The sequence below is a fragment of the Somniosus microcephalus genome, chromosome 11 (genome assembly GCF_052327205.1).
Source record: "Somniosus microcephalus isolate GS21.2 chromosome 11, FLI_Smic_1.0, whole genome shotgun sequence".
NCBI lineage: Eukaryota > Metazoa > Chordata > Chondrichthyes > Squaliformes > Somniosidae > Somniosus > Somniosus microcephalus.
In genome coordinates this window covers 222,366,053-222,385,275 of record NC_140997.1, presented here as the reverse complement: position 1 = coordinate 222,385,275, position 19,223 = coordinate 222,366,053, and the positions used below count along the sequence as shown (strand labels likewise).

The 19,223-nt window shown below is 45.5% G+C and overlaps 1 protein-coding gene across 1 annotated transcript in view; it reads right to left on the bottom strand.

The window, feature by feature from the left end:
- Positions 1–2,428: 2,428 nt before the first annotated feature.
- Positions 2,429–19,223, bottom strand: part of LOC147111271 (transforming protein RhoA-like) — a 76,106-nt gene continuing 59,311 nt past the window's right edge. Inside the window, exons 2-5 of the mRNA XM_086002024.1 lie at positions 8,453–8,610; positions 6,636–6,756; positions 4,907–5,037; positions 2,429–3,639 (exon numbers count right to left, since the gene is read on the bottom strand). Of these exons, the coding sequence (XP_085858150.1) occupies positions 3,466–3,639; positions 4,907–5,037; positions 6,636–6,756; positions 8,453–8,608 (582 nt within the window). The 5' untranslated portion in view covers positions 8,609–8,610 and the 3' untranslated portion in view covers positions 2,429–3,465. The remainder of the gene's footprint in view (positions 3,640–4,906; positions 5,038–6,635; positions 6,757–8,452; positions 8,611–19,223) is intronic.

Sequence of the window (19,223 nt, the reverse complement as noted above, 5' to 3'; positions counted from 1 at the left end):
AGACTGATGGTACACGAATGCACTTCCATCTGCCCAGTTCCCAATCCGAGCCATGGTAATACTAAGCAGATAGTGCTATCATCCCATAGGAATGTAAGAAGTCACACAACACCAGGTTAAAGTCCAACAGTTTTATCAGGTGACGAAGGAGCAGCGCTTCGAAAGCTTGTGATTTCAAATAAAACTGTTGGACTATAACCTGGTGTTGTGTGACTTCTTACATTTGTCCACCCCAGTCCAACACCGGCATCTCCACACCATCCCATAGGAAGAGAGTGAATGAAGGCCACTATCTCCCCTCCCCCTGGAGGCTGCTTTCAAAAAGGAGGAGGATACCATGTAAAATGGAACTTCCAAGTAAAATCAAAGCCATGCACACACCACTACAATTTGGATACGGGCTATCCTTTCTTTTCCCCAAAACCCCATCGACATGGTGAAATACAACTTTTTAGCTAAACCTAGCAAAGCATTTTGGCTGCTTGAGTGACTTTCCCCAAAGCAGTCAATTCATCAATGGGTACCATCAAACTCCAGGGACACTGACAAATATACTCCTTCAGTCAAAAGATTCCCTAGCACTTATAATTAAAACACATCAATCTTTAAATTCTGCGGTTCAATTGACTCAAAGCATACTAGCCTGCCTGATGTGCGCTTTCATTTGCAGCCTCTTTTCTTTTTACAAATAGGGGCTTCTGCCTCCAAAAATAAAGAATGGAAGCCAGTGAAGAAATGCAGAAAATAAAGGCCTAGAAATTCGGTGGGGTTAGCGCCCAATTAGAGGCGTTAGAGGGTCTTGCGCCGGAATTATAGCTGGTAACGAAATTGCGTTGGGCCCTACCATCGGCGTTAGCCGGTAGCGCTGCGCCGGCACCGATGACGTCATCGGTGTGCGCAGCGTCCCGGTTGCCGTGGTAACCCGGCCCCAAGCCCAAATTCAGTTGCGGCCGCCTCGCCCGTGGCAGCCGCAACCAACGATTGTTGAAAGGGATGTTACACACCTTTGCGCCGGCGCATAAAGGTGGAGCGGCGGCCGGCCGCTTTCCCGGCGGCCGCCTGCCCGCACCTCCCTCCCCGGACTCCTCCGCCACCCCCCCGCGGCACTGATGTGTGTGGCCCGCGAGCCCGGCTCTTCCCCGAGGTGCCGGGCTCATTTGTCGGGCGAATCGACCGGCCAGCGGTCGGCTGCAGGCAGCTCCTCCTTAACAGAAGGAGGAGGCCTGCAGTACCCCAGCCTGCCGCACCGCCTCGGGTGCCGCAGCGGGGGATTAGCGCCTCAAAACTGCACTGAACGCCCATAGTGAGGCGCAAAAACCCTCCATTAGCGCCCGCCGCCGTCTGGGCCCGGGGCAACTGAATTTTCGTCGGGCGCAGCGGCATTAACGCCGGCGCAAAATTTCGGGCGCTAAAGCCCTGGCGGACCCACAACCGAATTTCTAGGCCAAAAAGTTTTAAATGTATGTATTTTTTTTAAATAGCAAAGTAAGATATACAAAGCCGATTAAGGGGGGGAAGCATTTAACGGGAAGCTAGATAAGTACTCGAGGGAGAAAGGAATAGAAGGATATGCTTAGATGAAGTAAGGTGGGAGGAGGCACGTGTGGGGTAGAAACACCAGCATAGACCAGATGGGCCGAATAGCCTGTTTCTTTTTTTATTCGTTTATGGGATGTGGGCGTCGCTGGCAAGGCCAGCATTTATTCAGTGCTGTAAATTCTCTAAATAGTAAAAAAAAAAAAATGTAGGATTCAAGTTGTTAAAAAAAGTTGTGGGCAGAACTGAAGTATTAAAACATTCTTCAAATTGTATTTTAAGTCCTTATTTCAAGCTTAAATATTTTTAGAGTAATACAACTACTGACGTTCGAGTAGTTCCATTACTATAATTTGCATTTCAGGGTCAGTGCATTAGCTGAAAGCTTAACAAAAGCAACCGACTCGGGAGAATTTTTTTCTCAATTTGTTGGTAGTTTAAGGGTTAAAAATTACTTGATACGATAGCAAAATACTGCGGATGCTGGAAATCCGAAAAGAACAACAGGAAACGCTGGAAAAACTCAGCAGGCCAGGGGCAACATCGGTGGAGAGAGAAACGGACCCTTCGTCAGAACTGGAAAAAAGCAGGAAATGGAACAGGTTTGGGGGCTGGGAAAAGGGGGAGGGGATGAAAGCACAAAAGGGAAGGTCAGTGATAGGATAGAAAGCAGGAGAGATTGAGAGACATTAAGAGATATTCAAGGCGAGAGGAGGTGGGAATGGGACAGGTTAAGGAACAAAGTTGAGTTTTTCCAGCGTTTTCTGTTGTTATTTTAAAAATTACTTGAATGGTTCAAAGAAAATGGCACACTGGAGTTTTCTTTTTTTGTTAAGAATACACACACACACATAAACACTTACAGAAAGTGTAAAGAATGGACTCGAGACAATTAAAAAAAAACTGGCTTTTATTCTGCTATTAGTATTGCTGGTAACTATTTACTGATACATCCGAAAGAAAAATAAGAACACACCTAAGTAAACTGCAAGTGAGGTACGTTCAGAACCTCAGATATATCTCCAATGTTAAAAACAAAAACATAAAAAGGCAGGCAGTACATAGACTAACATATGATAAATAGAAGGCATTGAATGCATGGTGCTGCTGACCATGCCAAGTTGTTCACTGAGGAGCGACTCAGCTTCACTTCTCACAAGCTGAGCAGCAACTCGCATTTAATCAGCAGGGTCACTTGTAAAACCATGTCCTAGAACCAAGACGGAACTCCTGCCTACCCCCAAACTCTCCCCCCCCACCGACCCCCCACCCCCCAATTAAAATCCCCATGTTGTACACAAGCATGTCAGAGCTCGATTTGGTTTACATCAGTTATCTGTTTCAGAAAGTTACCAAGCTTTTTATACAAAGGAATTCAACTTTCAATTATTTTTTTTCTCCACCCCCCCCCCCCCACCCCCACCCCCTACCCAATACACTTTTAAAAATTTCAGTAGAGGCTACAGTATTAGCGTTAAGAAATCCAATTGTACAAAAGTTGAATTAAGCTAGATCTATAAACAGTGGTGGCAAACTGAATTAAGTTTGGTTCTATGTTGAGAAATACAGGCCGACAAGAGTGCTATTTCCTACCATGTAAGGCTGCACCTGTCGATCGTGTGGATAGGTCAAAAAAAAATGTTACACAGTAATGGCTAACCAAAGTTTAGATGTATACATGCATATTGTAAAATCGACCATAGCTATACATCAGTACACCACTGAACTAGGAAAGAAAAACAACCTTGGCTGGCTTTTTAAATATTGGTAGCAAACTGAGTTGTCGGTAACAGTATTACAGATAAATGAAAGGCCAGTATAATCAAGACACTATCATACTAAGTTTAATAAACATCAATTCAAGATTTTTTTTAAAAATCAAGTGACTGTAAGTGTGTGGTAGGGTGCACTTGGCTGGCATTTTTTTCTTTATAGAACGCTGCAGAAAGCCTTATGTCTAGGGCGCTTAGCTTGCAAGGCAGCCCGTGTGGCCATCTCAAAAACTTCTCTCACTCCCTCTTTAGTTTTTGCTGAGCATTCCATGTAACCATATGCACAAATCTTGGTGACCATCTCTTTGCCTTCTTCAGGCTTTACCGGCTCCTGTACGAGAGAGAGAGAGAGAGAGAGAGAAAGGACTACTTCAAAAACATCATACAGAAACGCAGAATTCATACCCTAATTTGCTAACCTGCAAAAAGGAAAATTGCAATTAGTTCTAGTTACTATCTACACATTCCCGACTTGCCATAGGTAAGGTTTACCGAATTTAGTCATTGGTAGGGTAGATTTAAGCCAAAACTGATTTAAGTTTTCCAAAGACTAGAATTTTGTATGCTGAAAATTTGGTTTGCATCAATTCTGCCACATTCCCCTTTAAACCCTGCTGTCTCTCCTCAGCGTCAGTCCTGGGACAAGAGACAGTGGGTAGGCAATCTGCTTCCAGAACAATGCCAGAACTACAGTGAAGCTGTCAGGTGCATGAGGCCCTCCAAGGTCAACTTGCCCTTAGAAGTTCTCTCTCTATGAAAAATCAGCTAGCGAAAAACTGCACGCATTGGATTAACAAGCTCAAAAGCCTTTTTCGATAGCAAAATACTGCGGATGCTGGAAATCCAAAATAACAACAGAAAACGCTGGGAAAACTCAGCAGGCCAGGGCAACATCCGTGGAGCGAGAAACGGAGTCAACGTTTCAGGTCGATGACCCTTCGTCAGAACTGGAAAAAAAGCAGGAAATGGAAAGCAGGTTTAGGGGCTGGGGAAAGGGGGAGGGGATGAAAGAACTTTGTTCCTTAACCTGTCCTATTACCACCTCCTCTCGCCTTGAATATCCCTTAATGTCTCTCAATGTCTCTTAATCTCTCCTGCTTTCTATCCTATCACTGACCTTCCCTTTCGTTCTTTCATCCCCCTCCCCCTTTTCCCAGCTCCCAAACCGGCTTTCCATTTCCTGCTTTTTTCCCCCCAGTTCTGACGAAAGGTCATCGACCTGAAACGTTAACTCTGTTTCTCTCTCCACGGATGCTGCTCTGGCCTGCTGAGTTTTTCCAGCGTTTTCTGTTGTTATTTCAAAAGCCTTTTTGTTGTTTTAGCAACTTCCAAAACTTGTATTGTGAACAAACACAACTTCACTGTTACGTTTACATAAAATTGAACCAAAAATAAAATGTATCCCTATAAGCAAAGCAGAGAATGCTGGGAATAAAAAAGTGCATGTCTGAAAGGGAAACAATAAGTTGATGTATTGTGTGAGCACCTTTTATCACAACTGATCAAGACTCTCAACTTGAAGCATTAACCTAGCTTTCTTTTTTAAAAGTCAGATTCTGATGAGCGTGATCTTTTTCTCCCTATAATTCTCTACTGACCTGCTTCATCTTTGCCAGTTCCCTTCGTGTGTGATCATCATTCCTCAGGTCTTTTTTGTTCCCAACGAGGATAATGGGCACGCTAGGGCAAAAATGTTTCACTTCTGGAGTCCACTTTTCTGGGATATTTTCTGATTTGGAGAGAGAAAAAATATGAAAACAGGTACATTTTACTTTTCAACATCAAATCATAGAACAGCACAGCACAGAAGGAGGCCATTCGGCACATCGAGTCTGCATGGCACTTTCGAAGACACAATCCAGTTAGTCCCACTCCTTGCAATGTTTTCTCCTTCAAGTATTTATCCAATTCCCTTTTGAAGACTACTATTGAATCTGTATCCACCACCCTATCAGGCAGTGCATTCCAAATCCTAAACACTCATGTAAAAAGGTTTTCCAACCCCCCCGGGAAGGGTCCAAGCCCAGGGGGGTGGGAGTGTTTCAGGCCCAGGGAGGGAGGGGGGGAGGCAGATCCCCAGCCCCGGGGGTACAGGCTGATGGTGGGGGAAGCACTCTTGCTTCTCCCAGCCCACAAGCATTGCTCCTAGAGGCCGAGGCCGCCTTGTTGCAGCCACCGGGAATCCCGAGCCCCGGCCACTTGCAGTAAAACCTGCGAAAACAAGTTAAAGTCGAGGCTTCAGGTCTCATATAAATTGCCAACCCGCCTCTTGGCAACCCACTGCACCTCCCGCGCACGCCCCCCCTACTCCCCGCCGAGTTAAAGGTGAAAGTGGGCAGGTTGGAGTTCACATTATTTTCACTTCCCCCCCCTCTACACTTCCAACTCCGATGTTCCTACCTCTGAAAATGCCAGCCTCTGCCTCTGTATATAAAGCCCAGGATCCCACATTTTTTCTTACCTGCTTTGTTAACCTGTCCTGTCACCTTCAAAGGTTTGTGCACAAACACCCCCAGGTCTCTCTTTTTCTTGCACGGAGAAAAGTTTCCTTTTAAAACTGGACCTCCATGTTAATGTTTTTACAAGCTATCAGTGTTCTCAAGTTTTATTTTAAAATGAGTTTAGACAATGGTTGGGAAACTTCCAATTCCCAGACAAGTGACACACCAGAACCTTCAATGTCAGCAACAATCCCAAAATAATGTTTTCAAAAGACTAGTAAATAAGGTCATGCAACGATTAACTACACCATTAAATAGCAAAGGCATGGAAACAGAAGAAGCTGAACAGCACAGCTGGAAGAACGCCGGCATGGAATATTGCAACAGTAGGGTTAAAGCCAATGACACGATACAATAATTGTAGTGTGACTGCAGAACAAGATTTGAATCAGCACACCAATTGTTAACCTTACAAATTAGATTACTTTACAAGATAGTAAACAATAAAGTCTGCTTCCAGACATTAAGAAATTCATAAGTGGTAGATAGGTAGGCTCATAAATTTATTCAAAAACTTTTTTCAATTGTAAAACCCTTAAATAGTTAAAACTATGGCTGGCTTATATATCCTTCCAAAAAATGTGGCATAATAACTCACCTCAATTATCTATCCATTTAGCAGGTTTTAATTGTTTTTTAATTCTAATGTTAAAATGATTACCCTCCATTTAAAAAATGGAATTCATTTCTAACTAAGCAAACCTGAATGCAGTCTCAAAACTAACAAAAAATACATCAGCTTGTAACTCTAATATATGTAACCAATGGACTGCTGGAGTGAGATGAAAGGTTCACTACACCTGGTATAACAAAGGTACATTCTTACCTAAACTGTCAGGACTATCAATAGAAAAACACATTAGAATAACATCTGTATCTGGATAGGAGAGAGGCCTAAGTCGATCATAATCTTCCTGTCCTGCTGTGTCCCAAAGAGCCAGCTCAACCTAGAGAAGAAAGATCAAAATAATCAATTTTCAGACCTCTCAAACGTGGAGTATTTTAAACTCTCCCCATGACCTCCTGTGGTAATATACACTGGACAGATGGGTCATACTGGTTTAAATGGCTTCTTTTCCTTGAAGAAAATAGACCACCATGTTAGAGCAATTCCTCTAACCGGTCTGCTGAGCACAGAAAAGGAAAGGGAAGTGTGAATATCAGTAAGGAACTCAATAAAACAGTGGATGAATGTTCTACTCCAGAGTTACTGAGCTATTTAATTAGCGGAGGTTGCTGGGAAACTAAGCTCACCAAAAAGGATGCCCGCAGAGAGGAACACATTCACCTTTTTTTGCAACCGGTGTTAGGATCAAGATCTCGCAAGTCAGATAGAGCACAGAAAGGATGCAGGCTTTCATAAGAACATAAGAAATAGGAGCAGGAATAGGCCACTTGGCCCCTCGAGCCTGCTCCGCCATTCAATAAGATCATGGCTGATCTTGGGCTCAAAGCCACTTCCCCGCCCGCTCCCCATAACCCTTCACTCCCTTATCTTGCAAAAATCTGTCTATCTCCACCTTAAATGTGTTTCATGACCCAGCCTCCACGGCTCTCTGGGGCAGAGAATTCCACAGATTTACGACCCTCTGAGAAGAAATTCCTCTTCATCTCAGTTCTAAAAGGGCGACCCTTTATTCTGAAACTATGCCTCCGAGTTCTAGATTTCCCCACGAGGGGAAACATCCTCTCTGCATCTACCTTGTCGAGCCCCCTCGGTATCTCATATGTTTCAATAGATCAGCTCTCATTCTTCTAAATTCCAATGAGTATAGGCCCAGCCTGCCCAACTCTCCCCAGTGTGCCTCAACCCACCAACCTCAGATTTCCTGATATAATTCCAGTACCACTTGTGGGGGAGACCAAAACTAGAGGCCATAAATACAAGATAGTCACAAATAAATCCAACAGAGAATTCGGGGGAAACTTCTTTACCCAGGGAGCGGTGAGAATGTGGAACTCGCTGCCACAGGAGTGGTTGAGGCGAATAGTATAGATGCATTTAAGGGGAAGCTGGATAAGCACATGGGGGAGAAAGGAGTCGAAGGATATGCTGCTAGGGTTGGATGAAGAGGGGTGGGAGGAGGCTCGTGGGGAGTATAAACTCCGGCACAGACCAGTTGGGCCGAATGGCCTGTTTCTGTGCTGTAAATTGCATGCAGGTCTGCGTAATATTTGGATCTTGACATCAAGTATAAAATTTCAGAAACCATTCTGCACGACGAGAGGAGAAAAAATGTTGGGGCTACTGCTGGGCGCAAAATAACTTACAAGAAAAGAATGGTAAAGCAGCACTCCGCCATGAGGAGGAGGAGGATTGGCCTGCAGAATTTATGCGGCCTAGGAGCAAGGGGAAGATCATATGGTTTCCACGAGTAGTTTAGCCTAAAAACTTTAGCGGCACTCCCTGCAGTCCTCCATCCACCTGCCCCTTCCTCTCCCAACGCCGCCCCCCCACCCCACCTTTAAAGATAGACCTAATATACTCATAAGTAAATGAGGAGAAGGTATTCTGTATACAAGTTGGATTTTGGCCTTACAGAGGGAATGTCAGGCAACAGAATATGGTAATTTAAAATCTTGTAAATGATGTCACATCTGTAGTGTACCAAACGATAGATTCTTCTAGCATTTACTACCAACCTGTTTTCCATCCACTTCAATGTCTGCTACATAATTTTCAAAAACCGTTGGAACGTACACCTCAGGGAACTGATCTTTACTGAAGACGATCAGTAGACATGTCTTCCCACAGGCACCATCACCGACTATAACCAGTTTTTTGCGTATGGCAGCCATCACTGTAAAACAATAAAAAAATAAATTAGTTACATCCAACTAAAGGAGAAACCGATTCTCATTTTCAGACACATGCCATTCCAACAGTCAGGAGATGATTTTTTTTTAATCCGCAGACATTCAAGATCTCATTTTGTGAAATCACTAAAAAAAAAGAGGGAAGTTGAAAATGCAGTTGGATTTTGAGCTGGCGAGAGTACTGGTGGGACCTCTTTCCATTCTAGGAGCACCAAGGCCAATTGTAGCTGGCCAGATGACTGAAAATAACTAATTTATTACGGACTGGAAAACAAACCTGTGACCGTCTGGTGGCCTGTACAGCTTATTTCTGCTCCTGGTGATGTAATTCTCTGGTTTAATATAGAACCTCTGAAAAGTACGAATAACTTTTAAACCGGTATCTCGGAATCTCTAAAATTACACAGGATTACATCGAATATACAGCACAGAAACAGGCCATTCGGCCCAACCAGTCCATGCCAGCGTTTAAGCTCCACTCGAGCCTCCTCCCGTCTTTCCTCATCTAAATCTATCAGCATAACCCTCTGTTCCCTTCTCCCTCATATGCTTGTCTAGCCTCCCTCATCACATTCACCTTGTGTCAGCTGTGGCTCAGTGGGTAGCACTCTCACCTCCGAGTCAGAAGGTCGCGGGTTCAAGTCCCACTCCAGGGACTTGAGCCCATAAAGCTAGGCTGACACTCCAGTGCAGTGCCGAGGGAGCGCTGCACTGTCGGAGGTGCCGTCTTTCGGATGAGACGTTAAACGAGGCCCCGTCTACTCTCTCAGGTGGGCGCAAAAGATCCCATGGCACTATTTCGAAGAAGAGCAGGGGAGCTCTCCCTGGTGTCCTGGCCAATAGTTAACCCTCAACCAACATGACTAAAACAGATTATCTGGTCTTTATCACATTGTTGTTTGTGGGAGCTTGCTGTGCGCAAATTGGCTGCCACGTTTCCTACATTACAACAGTGACTCCACTTCAAAAGTACTTCATTGGCTGTAAAGCGCTTTGAGACGTCCGGTGGTCGTGTAAGGCGCTATATAAATGCAAGTCTTTTTTTAATGTATCTATACTATTCGCTTCAACCACTCCCTGTGGTAGTGAGTTCCACATTCTCACCACTCTTTGGGTAAAGAGGTTTCTTCTGAATTCCCTATTGGATTTCTTGGTGACTATCTTATATTGATGGCCTCTAGTTATGCTCTTCTCCACAAGTGGAAACATTCTCTTTGTATCCACTCTATCAAAACCTTTCATAATTTTAAAGACCTCTATTAGGTCACCCCTCAGCCTTCTGTTTTCAAAAGAGACCCAGCCTGTTCATCCTTTCCTGATATGTATACCCTCGCATTTCTGGCAAATTATGAAGGGCCTAGATAGAGTGGGTAGGAAGGACCAATGCCCCTTAGCAGAGAGGTCACTAACCAGGAAGCAGAGATTTAAAGTAATTGGTAGAAGGATTAGAGGGGAGTTGAGGAGAACTTTTTCACCCAGAGGGTGGTGGGGGTCTGGAGCTCACTGCCTGAAAGGGTGGTCGAGGCAGAAACCCTCATCACACTTACAAAGTACAGGTAGACTATCCTTTATCCGAACTTCCGAAAACTGAAAACCTCTAAAAAACCGAAAGTTTTTTTGTTCAGCGTAAGTCGTGCGCACGACATGACCAGAGTGGCGCACGACTTATGCTGAGCAGGGCAGAGGGTCACAGAGTTCCCTCCTGGGTAGGAGATTGCAGGCCGAGCCGGGCAGTGTGAAGGAGGTACCGGGAGAGTGAACCCAACAATACAGCGGCCCGTCCGATAGCTGCAGCGGCCCGTCCGATATTCTTTTCTCCCCCCCGACCCGACCCGAACCGCGGCCCGTCCGATATTCTTTTCTCCCAACCCAAACCGAACCGCGGCTCGTCCGGTATTCTTTTCTCCCGACCCGACCCGAAACGCGGCCCGTCCGATATTCTTTTCTCCCCCCCCCGACCTGATTTGCGGGCCAGCTTAGTAGGAGTCAGCCGATATCCGGCTTTCCAGAGAAGCAGGAAGGGGAATGAGACACGGAACAGTCGCAAGAGGTAGCCTGAACTTTTACAATTTATATTAAATACAAATTTCCCAGCCTTATAATATCTTCTGAAATCCGAAAAATTCCGAAAACCGAAACTCAGCTGGTCCCAAGGCTTTCGGATAAGGGATAGTGGCCTAGAAATTCACTAGCCTTAGCGCCGCTTTTGAGGCGCTAGAGGGACTAGCGCCAGAGTTATGGCCATTTGAAAAATTGAGTGGGGCCCTAAAGCGGCGTTGCACCGGTAGCGCTGCGCCGGCACCGATGACGTCATCGGTGTGCGCAGCGTCCCGGTTGCTGTGGTAACCCGCCCGAACTCCAAAATTGAGTTGCGGCCGCCTCGCCCGTGGCAGCCGCAAGCAACGTTCTGTAAAAGGTGCCTTGCTGAAGTTAGCGCCGGCGCATTAAGGTCGCGCGGCGGCCGGCCGCTTCCCCGGCGGCCGCCTGCCCGCACCTCCCTCCCCGGACTCCTCCAAGACCCCCCCGCGGCACAGATGCATGTGGGCCGCGAGCCCGGCACTTCTCCGAGGTGCCGGGCTCATTTTTATTCAGCCGTCAACGGCCAGCGGTCGGGTGCAGGCAGCTCCTCCTTAACGGAAGGAGGAGGCCTGCACTTCCCCAGCCTGCCGCACCGCATCGGGCGCCGCAGCGCCGGAACAGCGCCGCAATGGGGCAGGTAGCGCCCATTGGGAGGCGCTGAAACCCTCCAGTAGCGCCGGCAGCCGTTTGGGCGCGGCGCTACTGAATTTTTGGCGCGCGCAGGGGGACTTAGCGCCGGTACTAACTTCCGGCGCTAAAGCCCTGGCTGCGCCAAAACCCAATTTCTAGGCCAGTGTACCTGTACTTGGATAGGCACGTGAAGTGTTGCAACCAACAAGGCTACTGACCAAGAGCTGGAAAGCAGGATTAGACTGGAGAGCTCTTTGTCAGCCGGCACAGACATGATGGGCCAAACGGCCTCCTTCTGTGCCATAAATCTCTATGATTCTATGAAAACAGCACAAGTCAGATATGTTTACAGAACACAGGTTAGAAGGAACATTTTGTTCAGGCACACGTTCATTTCTTACCAAGACCAGTAATAAAGCTCCTGGTTTACAGGTTTAGACAATTCTCAGGAAGCAGAATGGGAACATCAATAAATTAACTGATGCAATTGCTTTGAAAAAAGGTGGGTGGCACAATAGCTCTGTGCGTCAGAGCTGCAGCACGCTGTGGGGAGGATGCAGGCTCCGGCAGGTTCTGTTTGAGAATTTGTCCATTTCGACAGGATAATTGCACGAGAATCAGTAAGTAAAGGCCAGGCACTGCTGAAGGGGAGAAAATTAAATCCTACCAGCTGGCAGAAACCCAAAGACCGTCTCCAGTTGCTCCTCTCAGCTGAGTAGTAAGTGGAGATAGAGAGTCAGCCCAATATTGTGGTATATTCCAGGTTTTGTTTTAAAGTGGGGGGGGGTGGGGGAAGGGGGAAAAAAAAAGGAGAATTTGGGCCACAATTTCCACATCTCCTCAATCCTTATAGTACAACAAACTTTTACACTACGTAAATAGAGATCATCAATACTATTGTTATGCTCTTGGAGGGAGTAGGGAATAGCGTTCTTGCAAGTTGATCTTTTACTAAATCTAGAAGTCCTACCTTGGAACACAATCTTCAGATTAAAAAAGAAACTTCCACTTTCTCAGTAAGATTAACGAGGTTAACAATACTGCATTATACAGGCCAAACCGGGATTATTTTTTAAAATGGCATTCCCAGCACTTCAAAAAAGTTACTCTATATAAAAATGTTATTGTTCACATACTTTGGAAAAAAAGTGTTTCTTTGTAACAAATTTCTGATTCAGAACATTTGTCGGGCAATAAATTTAGATATCCAAGCATCACACAAATGTATTCTCTGCTCACTCTCTAAGGGGATTAGTAATGCAAGCGGAGTATGGCACAAGGTGGGGGGGAAAAGGTTTACCTTGAACACTTCCCTTCTATTTTGCAAGATACTGTGATTTGATTTTGTACTTTGGGTCGACAACAGAAATACATAAATGATTCCTCCTAAAACTGAAATGTTCATTCATATCTTACAAAAATCGAGTACAAACGTTCGGCCCTAAAGACAAACAAGTTGATTGCTGATCGAAAATTCAGAAACTGCGATAGTACACAGCATGTATACGGTTTAAATAAAGCCCTCTTCATTCCACAAATTGCCATGTAAATAAGTTTACAGGAAACCTCCCAAAAATCATCTCCCTGCAAACCATTCCTCCCGAAAAAAATTCAAACGAATTAATTGGTTTTCGTTACTTAACCTTAAGCGCTCAAAACCCCTCGTCATTCTGCCTTGAACCCACAACAAATCAATGTCAGTTTGATTTGGTTAGTTTAAAAAGGAATAAGAGGAGTACAGTATACATTGGTCTAAGTAAGCTTCGGGAAAACAAAAGTCGATAAATAAACTAAAACTAGAAAATTAAAAGTAATATAAGGGTTAAGTCATGGCAGTAGAGCTCGGACCTGTGTCATGCTCCTCCTGTAACATGTGGGAAATCAGGGACGCTTCCTGTGTCCCTGACGACTATGTGTGCAGGAAGTGTGTCCAGCTGCAGCTCATGTGGGACCGCATGACGGCCCTTGAGCTGCAGATGGACTCACTTTGGAGCATCCACGATTCTGAGAGGGGTGTGGATAGCACATTTAGTGAGTTGGTCACACCGCAGGTTAAGGCCAGCGTAGACAGTACATGGGTGACCAAAAGGCAGAGCAAGGGCAGGAAGGTAGTGCAGAAATCCCCTGGGGTTGTCTCCCTTAGCAACAGGTTCACCGCCTTAGGTACTGTTGTCGGGGGGGGGTGACACATCGGGGGAAGGCACCAGCAGCCAGGCTCATGGCACCATGACTGGCTCTGTTGCAAAGAAGGGAGGGAAAAAGAGTGGCAGGGCTATAGTAATAGGGGATTCGATTGTAAGGGGAATAGATAGGGGTTTCTGTGGTCGCGACCGAGACTCCAGGATGGTATGTTGCCTCCCTGGTGCAAGGGTCAAGGATGTCTCGGCGCGGGTGCAGAACATTCTGGAGGGGGAGGGGGAACAGCCAGTTGTCGTGATACATGTTGGTACCAACGACGTAGCTAAAAAAAGGGAAGAGGTCCTACAAGTAGAATTTCGGGAGTTAGGAGCCAAGCTAAAAAGTAGGACCTCGAAGGTAGTAATCTCTGGATTACTACCAGTGCCACGTGCTAGTAAGAGTACAGAGAACAGGATAGTTAGGCTAAATACGTGGCTTGAGCAGTGGTGTAAGAGGGAGGGTTTTAAATTTTTGAGGCATTGGAACCAGTTTTGTGGTAGGTGTGACCTATACAAAAGGGACGGTCTACACCTGTGCAGAGATGGAACTGATGTTCTCGGGGTAATTTTTGATAAAGCAGTTCGGGAGCATTTAAACTAGTATGGCAGGGGGCTAGAAACCTATGTAGTGAAATAGAGGAAAGTGAAAGGCAGACAGAAATAAATGATAAAAGGGTGAGGAACAAAAAACAAAGGGCCAAACTAATTCATAAAAAATGTGAGCATAAAAAAAGCCTGAGGGTTTTATACCTTAATGCGAGAAGCATCAGGAACAAGGTAGATGAATTAGCTGTGGAAATAGAGGTTAATAATTATGACCTAATTGGGATTACGGAAACATGGTTGCAGGGTGAGCAGGGCTGGGAGCTTAACATACAGGGGTATTCAGTATTTAGGAAGGATCGACAAAAAAGAAAGGGAGGAGGGGTAGCATTGCTAGTAAAAGAGGGGATAAATGCAATTGAAAGGAAGGATATTAACTCAGTTAATACAGAATCTATATGGGTGGAGCTAAGAAATAGCGAGGGGCGAAAAACATTAATAGGAGTGGTATATAGGCCTCCAAATAGTAAAATAGAGGTTAGGGAGGGCATCACGAGGGAAATTAGAGAAGCGTGCAATAAGAGCACAGCTGTCATCATAGGTGACTTTAACTTACATATAGATTGGACTAGCCTAATCAGTAAAAATAATGAGGAGGAGGAATTCCTTGAGTGTTTGAGGGATGGTTATCTGGATCAATATGTCGAGGAACCAACTCGGGAACAGGCTATATTGGACTGGGTACTGTGCAATGAGAAGGGACTAATCAGTAATCTTGTTGTACGGGGACCCTTGGGTCAGAGCGATCATAACATGATCGATTTCTCACTCGAAATGGAGAGCGAAGAAATTGACTCAGAGACTAAGGTCCTGAATTTAAACAAGGGGAATTATGATGCCATGAGACGGGAACTGAGTAGGTCTGATTGGACAACGTTCCTGGGAGGACTGGAGGTAGATAAACAATGGCAAACATTTAAAGATAGAATGACAAAATTGCAAAAATTGTTTATACCAATCTGGCATAAAAGGAAATCTAAAAAGGTGACTCAACCGTGGATAACAGGGGAAATTAGAGACAGCATAAAATCCAAAGATAGGGCGTATAAAATAGCCAAAAAAAGCGCCAGAGCGGAAGATTGGGAACAGTTTAAGATAGAGCAAAGGAGGGCAAAGGGCATAATCAAGAGGGGCAAAATAGCTTACGAAAACAAGCTGGCGGAAAATATAAAAACTAACTCCAAAAGCTTTTATAAGTATATCAAAAGGAAAAGACTGGTGAAAACCAAAGTTGGTCCATTGCAGTCAGATACGGGGGAATATATAATGGGAAATAAGGAAATGGCAGATCAACTAAATGCATACTTTGGGTCAGTCTTTACGAAGGAAGACACAAAAAACCTCCCTGGGATATCGGGAAAAATAGGGACATTGGCAAAGGAGGAACTGACGCAAATCAATATCTCTAAGGATATGGTGTTAAGGAAGCTAAAGGGATTGAAGGTGGACAAATCCCCAGGGCCTGATAACATGCATCCTAGGGTACTGAAGGAGGTGGCCCTAGAGATAGCGGATGCACTAAGGATGATTTTTCAGAATTCATTAGACTCGGGAACAGTGCCGATGGATTGGAGGGTAGCTAACGTTACCCCACTATTCAAAAAGGGGGGTAGGGAAAAAGCAGGTAATTACAGACCTGTAAGCCTTACATCAGTTGTGGGCAAAATGCTGGAGTCCATCATTAAGGATGAAATAGCGGAGCACTTAGCAAATGGGGACAGGATAGGACAGAGTCAACATGGATTTACAAAGGGTAAATCGTGCTTGACTAATCTATTGGAATTTTTTGAGGGAGTAACTGGTAGAATAGATGGGGGAGAGCCAGTAGATGTGGTGTACCTGGACTTCCAAAAGGCCTTCGATAAGGTCCCACATAAAAGATTAGCATGGAAAATTGAGGCTCATGGGATAAAGGGGAAAGTTTTGGCGTGGATAGGGAACTGGCTGTCAGATAGAAAACAGAGAGTTGGAATAAACGGCTCATTTTCTGAATGGCAGGCAGTAACAAGTGGGGTACCACAGGGATCTGTCCTGGGCCCCCAGCTGTTCACAATTTACATTAATGACCTGGATCAGGGAGTCGGATGCAGCATTTCCAAATTTGCAGACGACACTAAACTAGGAGGGGGGGTGGGCTCAGAGGAAGAGACCAGGAAGCTCCAGAGCGATTTGGACAGACTGGGCGATTGGGCGGATAAATGGCAGATGCACTATAATGTGGACAAGTGCGAAGTTATCCACCTTGGGTGCAGGAACGGGAGGGCAAATTATTATTTAAATGGCAATAGATTGGGAGAGGGGGAAGTACAGAGAGACCTGGGTGTTCTTGTACACCAGTCACTGAAGGCGAGCATGCAGGTGCAACAGGCGGTCAAGAAGGCAAACGGTATGCTGGCCTTCATAGCAAAAGGGTTAGAATACAGGAACAGGGATACCTTGCTGCAGCTGTACAGGGCACTGGTGAGACCACACCTCGAGTACTGTGTACAGTTTTGGTCGCCTCATCTGAGGAAGGATGTTCTTGCCATGGAGGGGGTGCAGCGGCGATTCACCAGGCTGATACCAGGAATGGCGGGAATGACCTATGAGGAGAGACTATGTAGTTTAGGGATGTACACACTGGAGTTTAGAAGATTGAGAGGGGACCTCATAGAAGTGTATAAAATTCTGACAGGTCTAGACAGACTGGATGCAGAAGGAATGTTTCCCTTGGCGGGTGAGAACAGAACTAGAGGACATAATTTAAGGATAAGGGCTAAACCATTTAGGACAGAGATGAGGGGGAATTTCTTCACTCAGAGAGTGGTGAACCTGTGGAACTCATTGCCACAGAGGGCAGTGTACGCCAGCTCATTAAATATATTTAAGAGGGAATTAGATATATTTCTACGGGCAAAAGGGGTTAAGGGTTACGGAGAGAAGGCGGGGACGGGATACTGAATTAAAGGATCAGCCATGATCTCATCGAATGGCGGAGCAGGCACGAAGGGCCGAATGGCCTACTCCTGCTCCTATCTTCTATGTATCTATGTATCTATGTATGTAGGTGAAGTGTCCAGAATTGATTTCAGAACTTGATTTCTTTTAACGTTTTATGCCTAAAGTACTCCATTTAAAAAAAAAGTACATTTTCTTTTCTACACATAAACTACCTGGTGCTCTGCACGTGCAACACTTTCCAAAACTTGCGGCATGCTGCTCGTATTTTAGCGTTAGCATTGGGGTCTACTGATGCAGCTGCCTCTAGTCTACTAAAGCAAGGTGCCCCTCGTGCAGCCCGAGCTGCCTGGCATCTCTGTGTAGGTAGGGCCCCCTTTTCTGCCATGGGGGGGGGGGGGGTGGTGGGTCCCACTGAGAAACCCATTCAAGCCAGCATGGGGGCCAGGGAAATAAAATTATTTGTTGGCACAAAAGCTCATGAGAATGTAAGTGCTCATGAGAATGTAAGTACTAACAGCAAAAAAAAGGTGAAGAAACGACTAAAATATTCTTACTATTTATATTGCTATGTTCTTTCCACAACCTCCAGGATACTTGCCACTGCCAAGCAACCCTGGATACCTGCTCAAATGGGTGGAATGCACGTCAGAGCCAACACAACCATAAGTTACTATTAATTTCAAGTGGCCTCCTACAGGCTCTTCTACTGCCAGTGGTGCCACCCACTAGACCCGTTTCCTGTGCTGTAGACTCAATGTAGTTCATAATTGTATGTACAGGAAACTCTTTTTTATCCGGCAGCCAGTTGATCAAAAAGTCCAGATTACAGAGAGGTATACTTACCAAGGTACGAGAGCCCCGTACACGGCCACAGGGGCAGGAGCCCCGGTTACACGGCACTTGTGCAGGAGTCCCGGTTACACGGCCACAGTTCCAGGAGTCCCTGTTGCACGGCCACAGGTCCAGGAACCCCGGTTACATGGCCACTAATATAAAGTAAAACTTACCTGAACCTACTCCTGAATTTTGCTGGTTAAGAGAGAGTTTCCTGCATCTGTCCAAGTTTCAGTTCAAGCACTTCAAAATCAACCCACTGTGTGAAACCCTTTGAGGTGTTCTGACAGTGTGATTAAGCTGTATAAATGCAAGGATTGCTATTCCGCTATCGGCTCTTACTGAGCCTGTAATTGAAGGAATGGATGGGGTCACTCCCACCAACACGGTCACTATTAATATCAAGAACCCGACCTCTGGTGACCGCTGGCACTGGAGACCCCGGTTTCCATTGGTCTCATGAACTATCACGCAGGTCGGCGATTGCAACTCACCACTCTCCCTTTTCTTCCAAAAAGTGTCTTTATTTCCCTCCCTCCATCTTCTCATTAATTTCCTCCACCATTACCCAGAGAGTGGTTAGAATGTGGAACTTGCTACTTGAGGAGAATAGCAGAGATATCTTTTAAGGGGAAGCTAGATAAACATATATGAGAGAGAAAGGAATGCAAGGATAGAGTGAGATGACGTAGGGAGGGAGGAGGTTCGTGTGGAGCATAAACACCGGTACGGCCCAGTTGGGCGAATGGTCTAATTCTGTGCTGTAAATTCCAGGTACAGTACAATGCAATGGAATACACACCCGGGGCATTTTCAACAAGGCGGGACGGCCACTGATTTTGCACAACAGGACGCCATGATGCCACCTGGAATATCAGGTAGTAAAGGTAAGGAAAATATAGGCGTAGGATAGAAATCATAGAATCATACAGCACAGAAGGAGGCCATTCGGCCCATCGTGCCTGTGCCGGCTCTTTGGTAGAGCTCTCCAATTAATCCCACTCCCCTGCTCTTTCCCCATAGCCCGGTTAAAAAAAGAAATTCCCTTGAATTATTTATTCAATTCTCTTTTGAATCTAGCAGCGTAGTAAACTGGTCATGTGTAATGAAATAGAATGCTGGCTTCCGATCTCAGGCATTTCAGACTTTGGGCTGAGTTGACATAGTCTACACGATAAAGGAAATAGACATGCGAGTGCAGAGATCTCTCTCACTGGTCAGGTAGCTGAACTACAGATGCCTACATTTTATAGATGTGTGCTACCAGATGATGGATTAACATGCAGCTCCCACAGCTTCTGGATGCAAGATAAAATCTCTGCCCATTTACGGTG